The sequence below is a fragment of the Acanthochromis polyacanthus genome, chromosome 13, assembly GCF_021347895.1.
Source record: "Acanthochromis polyacanthus isolate Apoly-LR-REF ecotype Palm Island chromosome 13, KAUST_Apoly_ChrSc, whole genome shotgun sequence".
Taxonomy (NCBI): domain Eukaryota; kingdom Metazoa; phylum Chordata; class Actinopteri; family Pomacentridae; genus Acanthochromis; species Acanthochromis polyacanthus.
This window is the reverse complement of record NC_067125.1, coordinates 26,311,194-26,323,861: the sequence shown is the minus strand read 5'-3', so window position 1 is coordinate 26,323,861 and position 12,668 is coordinate 26,311,194. Positions and strand designations below refer to the sequence as shown.

Here is a 12,668-nt window from a genome sequence, read left to right as displayed (position 1 = left end):
TACTATGTAATTGTTTTTTCTGAGTTTATACATTGTTTTTGAATTTTGTTGAGTTGTCCTCTGTGGCGGAAACTCATTACTCGGAGACATTATCGAGATTTGTTCACAAAAGTTGTGAGTTTATTGCCTTTGCAGAGATAAGTAACTGAATTTCTTACTGTACACACAGGCTTTTCTATTATTGACAAAATCTCACTTCTTTTTCTGACATCCCCCTCAGGCTTTTTATACCAATAAGAATCCTCAGTCTGTGATTATTGATGGTACACATAGCAACTCAAACTTAATATTTATGTTAATAAATGAATGCATACAGAATATGGACATTGTGAATTCAATTATGAGTGATTAAACATAAGATTGAAACATAAAATAATAAAATGTGTAAATCTTTTGTTACATTATACCTTCACAAAACTATTCACATAAATTAGAATTAACAGTTTACATGCTTTATTGCAGTTTTTTGTTTGATGACGATAAACACCAGTGTGATGGTGATAAGTGTGAAGCAGCCGTATGTTGTAAGGTATCAGTCAATATCTGTTTGCTCCTCTTGCAGGTGAGGCGTGCTGGTGGACTATTCATCCAGCCTCCAAGCAGAGATCAGAAGGTGAGAAGGTCCGAGTGGGAGACGACCTCATCCTTGTCAGTGTGTCCTCTGAGAGATACCTGGTAAGACTCCGCTCTGTTGCTGCACAGTGGAGGATTTAGACGGAAATAGGTTTGGCTAAACTCAATCTGTTTCCCATCTTTTCTTGTCTTCTGCCCTCAGCATCTGTCCTATGCCAGTGGAGATCTGATGGTGGACGCCTCCTTCATGCAAACTCTGTGGAACATGAACCCAATCAGTTCAGGATGCGAGCTAGCTGAGGGTACAAACTTGATTTATGCAAACTTGCTTTTTGCTCTGCAGTCATTTTAGACACAGCTTTTATACACACAAATGTACCCATAAGCATTGATATGTTTTTTTTGTAGTTGTGTTGCAAAATACAAACTAATCAGGAAGAAAATGTGAGAATTTAGGGCTTATGTTAAAAGATTCATGCAGCACACACTGAGAAATGCACAAATTTCTTTACTCATTATGGTGGGTGTTTCCTTCTTGCAGGGTTTCTGACTGGAGGTCACGTTCTCAGGCTATTCCACGGCCACATGGACGAGTGTCTGGCCATCGCTACACCAGAGGAAGGAGAGGAAAAACGCAGGTGAGAAGGAAAGAAAGCTGAATTATTCAGAGCAGCAAAACGTCCCGCTAATCTTCTATCATGTGAAAGCATATGTGTTTCTGCTCTGCTGCAGGACGGCCTCATATGAAGGCGGCGCTGTTTGCAGTCAGGCTCGATCCCTGTGGAGGCTGGAGCCCCTCAGAATCAGGTGATTGTCCCTCGAATAGCTACATATAAGCAATGCATTTGCGTCAAGCGTGCTTGTTGTGAGTGATAAATCTGAGGTTTCTCTCGAGAGTGTTTGAAACTGAGGAATCAATGTGCAAATCTCTCATGTTTTTTTGGGATATTTTTTGCCTCTGAAGAAAAGAGAAGAGAGCAAAATGCAACAGAAGTCCTCAGCCGTTTGCCAACCCCCTCATGGTGCTTTCTGGAATTCCTTTAACGCCAAACACACCCAGAGCCACACAGCGAGTTGTAGCATTCACCACCCTGTCTGCTAGGAGGCTCATTCTCCTTAAACGGACACATCCCTCCCTGCCTGCTCACGATAGATGGATTCATTAGATACAGCAGTGCATTAGGCAGAGAGAATTAGGTTCTCCCAGAGAGTTTCCCCAAAGCCCTTCAATAAAGCCTGACAGCTGTTTTTAGAACACTTTGACTCCCCGACTACTAATGAAGAGCTCAGCAAATAAATAACTGAGATGAACTTATTATCCTGTGTGTTTTATGTTATCTGGATTGCAATTTTCCTCACAGTTTAATTTAGTTTACTTACTACTTCTGCTGTTGTGGAATGCGCATGTGCGAATGGGACTCCAGGGTTTGTCAGAAATACCCACAGAACACTCTTAGCATGACTGCCGCTTGTATATGTAATTCATTTCTGTGCAAAAAACAATAAATATTTTTGCTAACAAAATATAAGACCTTAAATATACTTGAACTGATCATGGATGTTGTGGTTACATGAGAAAATCTAGGCCAAAAGAAGACTTTCTTTGTGTTTTAGTGGCAGAAATGCCTTTTTGTCCTTGATGTATGTTATAAAAGTGTCAGTTTTTTTTGCTTTCCATAATTTGCTTAAGAGTTCATAACAATCAAAAAATGATAATCATATTATAGTAGTATTTCAAAAGACTTTAGCTTTTTTTAATTTATTAGTTTTCAAAATGTAAGAAGACAGATAAAAACAAACAGAAGAACAACAACAAATTCAGCTCACAGACACAGACTTTTACAAATTTACATACTTGCATATTTACATAAATGGAGACTCAGATAATACATTGAGTTAATGAGAAAAAGAAAAGGCAAAGGCAATCCTACACCAGCCTCCTAGTGATGGTAGAGGAAATTTCTACTCCAGAGTAGGTAATAAAATCCTCCCATGTACTATGAAACACATTATCTTTAGAGTGTAGCACACATGTAAGATAATCAAGAGAAATATATTCCATTATGACCTTATTCCACTTCGTTTAAGCTGAGACTTTCACTACCTCGCACGGAATGTTAGCATTTTATAAAGATTTGCTTCATATTGATCAGTTATGAAGAAATTTCCCAGTCCAAGTAGCATGTACAACCATTTGCATAACCATATCGTTAATTTCTTGGCCTATAATGTGCCAAAATGTCTGAATTCTGCGGCAGTACCAGCCTTTATAATATGCTTTGTTTCCACGTTGTGCCTGCAGCTGGAGCGGTAGCCACATGAAGTGGGGACAGTCTTTCCGCATTCGCCACATCACCACGGGCCGATACCTGTGTCTTGATGAGGAAAAAGGCCTGTTGGTGGTCGACCCAGAGAGGGCCAATACCAAGCTGTCCGCATTCTGCTTCCGTGCTTCAAAGGTCCGAATTTACAGTCCTCTCAGTATTTTGTTATCTCATGATCTCTTCAGTTATTGACCCCTTTTATTTTACCCCCACCTGTCCTTTTTGTCCTGGTTCCGCCGAGCAGGAGAAGGTGGACGTGGCTCAGAAGCGTGACGTCGAGGGGATGGGCATCCCAGAGATAAAGTACGGAGAGTCCATGTGCTTCGTCCAGCATGTGTCCACAGGCCTGTGGCTCACATATGCTGCCCTGGATGCCAAAGCTGCTCGTTTGGGGATGATGAAGAGAAAGGCAAGGAAATGAAACGAGACTCGCCTCCAGAAACAATCATGAATATTTTGTATAATAAGCAATAAGAAACAACACCTATTTAGATCTACACTGTCATGTTTTTGTCCATGTCTGCAGGTCATTCTGCACCAGGAGGGCCACATGGACGACGCTCTAACTGTGTCCCGCTCCCAAACTGAAGAGTCTCAGGCTGCTCGAATGATTTACAGCACCACGGGCCTCTTCAGACAGTTCATCAAGTAAGTGTGCATGTTACATAACCATTCCTTGTGACAGGATGCAGCGATGTTTCTTTAGACTTATTGTGTTGCTGTTTGTGTTCCTTGCAGGGGCCTGGACTCTCTGAGTGGGAAGAGCAAGTCACCGGTGGCAGTGTCACTTCCTCTGGAGGGAGTCATCCTCTCGCTTCAGGATCTCATCTTCTACTTTCGTCCACCCGAGGAGGAACTGGAGCACGAAGAGAAGCAGACCAAGCTCCGATCCCTCCGCAACCGGCAGAACCTCTTCCAAGAGGAGGTAATCTGCATCTTCAAAGCTTCACACTGACTCTCAGTAGCTGCTGATTTTACAGTTTGTTCCTAAAACTTTAATAAATTCTTCCACTTTTGACACCCTGGAGAACTTTTACGCCCTTAAAAGTCAACCAGTTATGCTTGTTTTGTCACATGAGCACATTAAATTTCATTAATTCCCTTAGGAATTACCATCATCTCCACTACAGGTTAACTAAACCCAACTTCTAATAAACCTGAACACATATTTGTGAGCTGTTTATGTGACATAATTCAGAGCTCTTAACCCCAAACTGAATTCTTATCTGAGCCTCGAAATGAACCTTCTTCAGACTTTTACCACAATATTGCCAATGAGACTAACAAACAACCCCTGAATGATTATGTATGCCTAACCTAGTCGCTGTGTTTTTGCTTTAACTCTCAGGGAATGATTACCATCGTGCTGGAGTGCATCGACCGCCTGAACGTGTACAACACTGCTGCTCACTTCTCTGAATTTGCCGGAGAGGAAGCTGCAGAGTCTTGGAAGGAGATTGTCAACCTTCTTTATGAGCTGCTGGGTACAAGAAAGGCTATGAACTCTGACAAAGCACAATCCACAAATTTAGTGCTGTCTCAGTTGGATAAAGTAACTTTATTTCTCTCTTTGTGTTTCCACTCCACAGCTTCTCTAATCAGGGGGAACCGCTCTAATTGTGCATTGTTCTGTGACAACCTGGACTGGCTGGTCAGCAAACTGGACCGTCTGGAGGCCTCCTCGGGTATCAGATGCTATCACTTTATCCATCCACTAATTAGACCTGATCTTTAGAATTGACTAATTGCTTGTTAAGTGTTGGCTGGATGTAGAGAACTTTAAACTATTGTGAGCTTATCCTCAGCCACAGATCTCAGTGTCAGCCAGTCTAGTCTGAAACCTAGTTTGGAAAATTGCTAAAATCGAACCTTCTTGGTGTGTTTTTTAATAAGCACTTTGTTATGTAAGGCACTTAATTTCTATTAAGGGATATTTTTACTTACAATTTGTCTTAGATTACTACTTATTTTTGCATAGCCCTTTAGAATCTCAATCCTCCAGCCTGTGCTGTTCATCTTTTACATAGATTTCCTCAGTATCCCACAGTAATATACGTCTTGATGCCAATGATACCCTACTATACTGTTGTGCTGAAATTGCACTCAGTATAGATGAATTAGTTCTCAGTGTAGTCAAAACAAAAAAACAGGATTTTCACCCACCTGAAAAACATTGCTTTTGACAATCTTTTCATCTCGACTCTGACTGGTAGAGGAATGTACAGAGTATAAATATTTGGGCATTTGAGAGAAGCACACTTTTTCGATATTGTTGTGTGTCAACACCGATGATTATATTATGTCAAAAAAACAATTTATTTTTGTAGAAACAAATCACATCTCTCTGCATTGTAGAAAAACCCTTTCTTAGGCAACTTTTTCTTATCAGTCCTGGATTCTGCTGACATCTTATACATATATACATCAGCTACAACTCTACAGCTCTTGGATGCTGTCCATGACTCTGTACTAAGATTTATGACTGCCTATAGTTAAAACGCTCATCATTTTGAGCTGTATGCTAAAGTTGGATGCCCCTCACTCTCTGTACTCTTTTCTTTACCCCCTCACATCAACTCATTACTGTCTTTTAGTGTGGGCCCTTATTGTACCTGCTCAAATGACTGGATTACATTGCAGGTTATTTACTGTCCAGAATAACCAAAAAATCAATCTAAATTCATTTTTTAACATTTTGACAGTTCGGTTTTATAATTTAATCCTGTTTGACTTCAAACTGCTCTTGTTTTAGTTGATGTAATTGTCTTTAATAACTTAAAAGTGCTAATTACTGTCTACTAATTTTGCCTCTTCATATTTTATTGTCTGAACTTATTTTTGTGATGACGTCTTCTAGTCTTTTACTCAGCTAACATTTTATGTGAGGCCTTCACACCTCAATGTACTTTGAGTTTAAAGAAAGGTTGAATTAATGAATCTGCTAACAATTTGTCATATGCCCTCCTTCTCTTTACCATTAGGTATTCTTGAGGTGCTGTACTGTGTCCTAATTGAAAGCCCCGAGGTTTTGAACATCATCCAGGAGAACCACATTAAGTCTATCATCTCTCTCCTGGACAAACATGGAAGGAACCACAAGGTTTGTCTTCTCTTATTGCCAGGAACAGGGAGGGAAAGTAACATTTGCCTGCGTCACATTAATTAGGTCCAGCTGACACAGTTGCAGGTGGTGATTTGGAGTGTTGTAGCATCCTCATGAAACACTTCCTGGTTTGTTGTAATGCAGTGGATGGAAGCTTCACATGTAAAAATGGAGGTGATAGTTGTGTTTTTCGTGTAGGTGCTGGATGTCTTGCGCTCTCTTTGTGTGTGTAACGGTGTTGCTGTGAGGTCCAACCAGAACCTCATCACTGAAAACCTGCTCCCGGGTCGCGACCTCCTGCTGCAGACTAACATTGTAAACTACGCCACCAGGTACTTAATCTACTGCAGAATTTACATTCTACTAGTTGTTTTTCTCTTTTTCACACATATTTTGTCTTATGAAACTCAGTGTGCGACCCAATATCTTCCTGGGTACATGTGAGGGGTCCACCCAGTATAAGAAGTGGTACTACGAGATGATGGTGGACTACGTGGAGCCCTTTGTGACAGCACAGGCGACTCACCTGAGGGTGGGCTGGGCTATGACGGAGGGCTACAGCCCCTACCCTGGAGGAGGAGAAGGCTGGGGAGGCAACGGTGTAGGAGATGACCTTTACTCTTACGGCTTTGATGGACTACATCTGTGGTCAGGTGGGACTTGCTTCCTGAACTTTACTATTTCCCATGATGCTGTTTGTCTTGTAGTGACTTTTGTTTTCTGCTCTGCTGTTCAGGTACCGTCGCCCGTCAGGTGGCTTCGCCCAGCGCTCACACTCTGGCTGCGGATGATGTCGTCAGCTGCTGTCTGGATCTGAGCGTGCCCAGTATCTCCTTCCGCATTAACGGCCACCCAGTTCAGGGCATGTTTGAAAACTTTAACGTGGACGGCCTCTTCTTCCCCGTCATCAGCTTCTCTGCAGGAGTCAAGTAAGTTCAACATGACAGCAAAGTCATCTGTGCCATTTTCTTTTCTTGTTTTCTGTTAATTTGATTTGTTAATTTCTTAATTTAACTGATGCAACAGTGAATTAAAGTGACAAATATTAATTCAGCGCAGTGATGCAGGCATAGAAAGGCTGCCAGCTTTTAAAATGATCCCATTTAGTACTAATTTGTGCCCCATGAGTGTAGTTACACATAAACAAAATGGCAAAGTATTCAAAAATCATTTAAGATGACAGAATATTTTAAGTGACACATTACTGCAGTCTGTTAGTTTCAAATGCTCTTTCTTTATCTCTAAATCTCGCCGCATAATCTCTAAAGTCTACAGTGTCTTGTCCTGACAGAGTTTTTACAGCTGCTGTGTGTAATGGTCCGTCATAGTGCTGAGATGGGGATTATGTTGCATTGACTGATGACAGCAGCAGGAAGGGAAACACAGGCTCAGGAACTGGCACAGAAATTAAATCAATGGTTTCTTCCTTATGAGGCTTATACAGATCATTGCCCTATTGTCATAAAGGACTTCAGCAGTACGTGAAGCTCAGTTTCAAGCAGATTAAGACCAGGGCTAACTGTTTTTGTCACATCAGGGCCCGCTTCCTTCTTGGTGGTCGCCACGGAGACTTCAAGTTCATGCCTCCACCCGGTTACGCCCCGTGTTACGAAGCTGTGCTGCCCAGAGAGAGGATGCGTATTGAACCCATCAAGGAGTACAAGCACGACTTTGAGGGTGTTCGCAACCTTCTAGGCCCCACTTTATCCCTCACCCACACCTCGTTCACCCCCTGCCCCGTGGACACCGTTCAGGTAGAACTCTAAAACTGAAATCAGACTTTGGTCATATTTGGTACTTTTCAGTTGCTGACTTCTCTTTCCTTTATAGATCGTGTTGCCACCTCACCTGGAACGCATCCGAGAGAAGCTGGCGGAGAATATTCACGAGCTGTGGGCTGTCACTCGTATTGAGCAGGGCTGGACCTATGGGACTGTGAGTACGCCGTCAGCACCAGAATACTGAAGCAACTGTGGACGAGTATTGATGTGAAACTGTCAAATTTGGGTGATTTGGAGCTTTTAATCAATCTGAGTCATAATTCAAAACTCTCACGTATGTAGACTGTAGTTCATTGTTAAAATAAGGGGCCAGTATGTGAATTTGTGTCATCACTTTCTTAAAAAATAGACTTATGTTGTTTTTAAATGCCTTGGATAACAATAAAGAGTGGTTATTGGTAGCATTAATTTACACTCTTTTAGGGAAGAAATTGTCAAAATCTCACTGGAAAATGGTCTATTATTGCAAACAAAGCATAAAAATAACAGACTTTTGGGGAGGTTGAGTAAGAAACTGCTGTTTTTCTTTACAGTTCAGGGATGACAACAAGAAACTCCATCCTTGTCTGGTGGACTTCCTGAGTCTGCCCGAACCAGAGAGGAACTACAACCTGCAGATGTCTGGGGAGACTCTGAAGTGAGTTTGTAACTGAGCTCATGTAGCAGGTTAGGTTTGAGTGCTTACTTCCATTGACACTGTTGGTGATGCCTGTATCTGTGTCATCCCGTAGGACTCTCTTGGCTCTGGGTTGCCACGTCGGTATGGGTGATGAGAAAGCAGAGGAGAATCTCAAGAAGATCAAGCTCCCCAAGACGTAAGATTGTTTTCTGGCTGTGTACAGTATCTTTCCCTGTCATCTTGTAAGTGTATCAGAGTATGTCCTTGTCTGTCCTCCAGCTATGTGATGACCAACGGATACAAGCCTGCCCCCCTCGACCTCAGCCATGTCAAGCTTACACCAAACCAGAACCAGCTTGTGGAGAAGCTGGCGGAAAATGGACATAATGTTTGGGCGAGGGACCGAGTGAGGCAAGGATGGACCTACAGCATTGTGCAGGTGACCATTTTTGAAACCTTTTCCATTTTTTTGTTTGTACTTTATGGAAAACCAGGTGGACCTAATGTATTTATATTAATCAGCATATGAAAACCAGTCAAATCTATGCTAATGTGTTGCCGTTCCAGCATTTTATTAGATTTTGTAAATAGGATGTCACACCTGTTAAGTTTTTATTCTTTACTACAAGCTACGTTTTGTTATTCTTTTCAGGACATCGTAAATAAACGAAACCCTCGTCTGGTACCTTACAACTTGCTGGACGAGAGAACTAAGAAAACGAACCGAGACAGTGTCAACAACGCTGTCCGCACCCTCATTGGCTACGGCTACAACATCGAGCCTCCAGATCAGGAGAGCAGTAAGTCAGCCTACCTCATATTAACAAGTGTTTACTGTTTGCAGACTACTGATTGTGTTTTCCAATACCTTCCATTCTGAGTCCAACTTGTCTTATTTTCTGTCCTCTACTGCAGCTGGCCATGGCCTTGAGAACACCCGTGGTGACAAAGTACGAATCTTCAGGGCAGAAAAGTCGTACGCCGTCACTCAGGGGAAGTGGTATTTTGAGTTTGAGGCAGTGACGACAGGGGAGATGAGAGTTGGTTGGGCGCGTCCAAATGTCCGCTCCGACACTGAACTGGGAGCAGATGAACTGGCCTACGTTTTCAATGGAAACAAGGCAAGTCCAGTCACAGCTTCAATCCAACTTAATCGGAATCAAACTAGGGAAATGTAGTGCATACCAATATCAAAATGAACAAAAAGCTTTTTAAACTTTTCCAAACACCCTTGACTTTAACCAAACTATTAAAAATATCGACCTTCATTTCTTTGAGATAAACCAGACTTCAGTAACAGTCCTTTTTCAAAATTTTGTAAAGCGAGGACAACACCCAGATAGCAAACTATGGGTGAATCAATGTTGAATCTATGTTGAGACCTAACGTCGAAATTATACAGAAAGCGCAAGGTTGATAAAATGTTGAGTCAACGTTTGCTTTTCAACCATAAATCACACTTTACCTAGATAGCAAAAGATGTTAAATCAATGTTGAATTAGGGTTAAGAAGGTTGAATTTTGGTTATGGTTGAAGACTGATGGTTGGATCAACGTTGATTCAACAACATTTTGTCAACATTGAAGTTTGTGTTTAAAAGATACCATTGAATCTACATTGTATTTTGGTTTAATTAAAATGTTTGACAGGTCAATGTTGAATTAATGTTGAATCTATGTTTGCAAACATGTAATCTATGTAAGCAAACGTTGACTCAACATTTTATCAACCTTGCGCTTTCTGTATAATTTCGACGTTAGGTCTCAACATAGATTCAACATTGATTCACCCATAGTTTGCTATCTGGGCATTAAGTGAAAACTCAGCACCCAGATGAGAAGAAGCCGTAGTAGATTCAAGATTTCTTTATTTGTAATCCCTCTGTGCTAACCCTATTCCTAAACGTGAAGTTTTGTTTCATTTATTGATGCATCTCTTTGTAGGCTCAAAGGTGGCACATTGGCAATGAACCCTTTGGTCGCCAGTGGCAGTCTGGCGATGTCGTCGGCTGCATGATTGATCTGACTGAGATGAACATCATGTTCACGCTCAACGGAGAAATGCTGATCAGTGACTCGGGCTCAGAGATGGCTTTCAAAGACATTGAAGTCGGGGAAGGTGAGACTTTGTTCGATCAGCATCAGTAGCAGCAACTAAAAGAAAGTATCTCTTGGCATTAAATTCGTTTGGCATCATTGAATATTTTTTACCAATTGCTTTCATGTGCTTTTACCCTTCAGGTTTTATCCCAGTTTGTGCTCTGGGCCTGTCTCAGGTCGGAAGGATTAACCTTGGTCAGAATGTCAGCAGCCTGCGCTATTTTGCCATCTGTGGCCTGCAGGAAGGATTTGAGCCATTTGCCATCAACATGAAGCGAGACATCACCATGTGGTTCAGTAAAAGTTTGCCACAGTTTGTGCCTGTGCCCACTGACCACAATCACATTGAGGTACGTGCTCAGTTGCACATGTCAAACTTTAAAATGATGTCTGTGCAGATTCTCAGTCATCCAGGTCAGTGAAAAAGCAATTTAACATTTCTTTGGGTTCTTGAAGAGGTTTCTTCTCTTAGAAAAGCGGTGAAACATCTTCAGGAACCTAACAAAGATGTCTAGTTGTGCTTTTGCTAAAGCTTGTAGAACTTTAAAGTTAGATAATTAGATAAGATTTTGTCTGCCAGCTGTCCCGTGTGGATGGGACCGTGGACAGCGCCCCCTGTCTGAAGCTGACCCATAAGACCTTTGGGTCGCAGAACGCCAACACCGACATGATGTTCCTCAGACTCAGCATGCCCGTCCAGTTCCACGAGACCTTCAAGATCCCAGCGGGCACCACCCCTCTCACCCGAGCCCTCACCATACCCGAGGAGGAGGTGGTGGTGGTGGAGCCCGACTCTGAGTTTGAAGTTCTGAAGAAGTCTGCCAGTCGCAAGGAGCAGGAGGAGGAGAAGAAGGAGCCGTCAGTGTCAAAGGAGATCTCTGTAGAAAACGAGAAGGACTCAATGTCAGAAAAGGGGAAGAAGAAAGGGTGAGTTTGGCAGTTTGTGTTGGTGGAGAAGAGGAAAAAGCCTGCAGAGTGTTAAAGCTGTTGAATATTACAGAAATGTTCTAGCTCTCCATCCAGTATATGCTATAGACAGGCTTGTTTTCCTATTTTTAATATTTTTTGAAGAAATGTGCCACATGCATTTTATTGATGCTAAATTTTGTGGTTTAAATTGTTCAACAATTAAGTTCTATACAAGTTTGCAAAGAAGCTGGAAGTTCTCTTTCATAATATTACTCCGAGAACTGAAGTTATGTAAATAACCTAAAGTTCTCATTTTTCTGTGCAACAGATTCTTCTCCAAAGCCAAGAAGGCAGCCATGACACCTCTCGCTCCTCCTCCTGCTCCTCCAACGGTGCCACGTTTGGTGGAAGACGTGGTTCCTGATGACAGAGATGATCCCGAGATCATCCTCAGCACCACCACTGTGAGATTATTCTCTGCTCATGATGGCACAAAAATCTTGCTTATTTGGACTTCATTAGCTTTAGAAGTTGTATCCAGATGTTTTCTGCTGAGAAGCATTTCATTTTGTTCCTTTGTGTTTCTTTTACCAGTATTACTACTCTGTGAGGATCTTTGCTGGGCAGGAGCCCTCCGGTGTTTGGGTCGGCTGGGTGACTCCTGATTACCACCAGTTTGATCCGACCTTTGACCTCTCCAAGGTGCGCAGCGTCACTGTCACCGTGGGAGACGACAAAGGCAACATACACGACAGGTTAGTCCTTTCCACGTGCAAATGGTATTTTATTTACCAGAGCCATGACACACTTTCAGTTTATGTATGGGTTATTTTAAAAATGTCTGTGAATCCACTTTCAGCATGTTTTTGCATATTGAAATTTGAAGCTATGTTTTGATGACAATATCTCAGAAACTATTTAAGATAAAAGCCTAAAATGTTCACTAGTACTACATATCATACCATTATGTTTTTTGTTATATTTTGAGAAAAGTTTAAAAACTCCAAAGTTACTTGGATCACACTGTCTAGCAATATTTTCGTTTTGCAGAATTTGTCATACCTGTTATCTAGGTACCAAAGTTAAGCAAACTAGTTCAGTCTAATACTCTAGTTGACTTCTGAATCAGAATTTTTTTTGATTGTGAGCTCAAACATGAGATTTCCATCATTTGAATTAACTGTCCAATATTGCAGATTCTCCAATGACATGATGAGAAAAAACAGAAACTTTCAGGCTTTTATTTGTAATAATTCCTGA

The 12,668-nt window shown here is 41.6% G+C and overlaps 1 protein-coding gene across 1 annotated transcript in view; it reads left to right on the top strand.

Annotated features, from left to right (window-relative positions):
* ryr1b (ryanodine receptor 1b (skeletal)) overlaps positions 1-12,668 on the top strand; it is an 83,285-nt gene that overhangs the window by 22,781 nt on the left and 47,836 nt on the right. Inside the window, 26 exon segments of the mRNA XM_051958395.1 lie at positions 563-675; positions 776-875; positions 1,115-1,211; positions 1,306-1,380; positions 2,876-3,032; positions 3,142-3,306; positions 3,424-3,545; positions 3,636-3,822; positions 4,246-4,381; positions 4,487-4,582; positions 5,879-5,997; positions 6,199-6,332; positions 6,412-6,653; positions 6,737-6,929; positions 7,538-7,754; positions 7,831-7,935; positions 8,315-8,418; positions 8,513-8,596; positions 8,680-8,839; positions 9,053-9,200; positions 9,316-9,521; positions 10,344-10,518; positions 10,641-10,849; positions 11,080-11,426; positions 11,737-11,872; positions 12,003-12,163. Of these exon segments, the coding sequence (XP_051814355.1) occupies positions 563-675; positions 776-875; positions 1,115-1,211; positions 1,306-1,380; positions 2,876-3,032; positions 3,142-3,306; positions 3,424-3,545; positions 3,636-3,822; positions 4,246-4,381; positions 4,487-4,582; positions 5,879-5,997; positions 6,199-6,332; positions 6,412-6,653; positions 6,737-6,929; positions 7,538-7,754; positions 7,831-7,935; positions 8,315-8,418; positions 8,513-8,596; positions 8,680-8,839; positions 9,053-9,200; positions 9,316-9,521; positions 10,344-10,518; positions 10,641-10,849; positions 11,080-11,426; positions 11,737-11,872; positions 12,003-12,163 (3,988 nt within the window).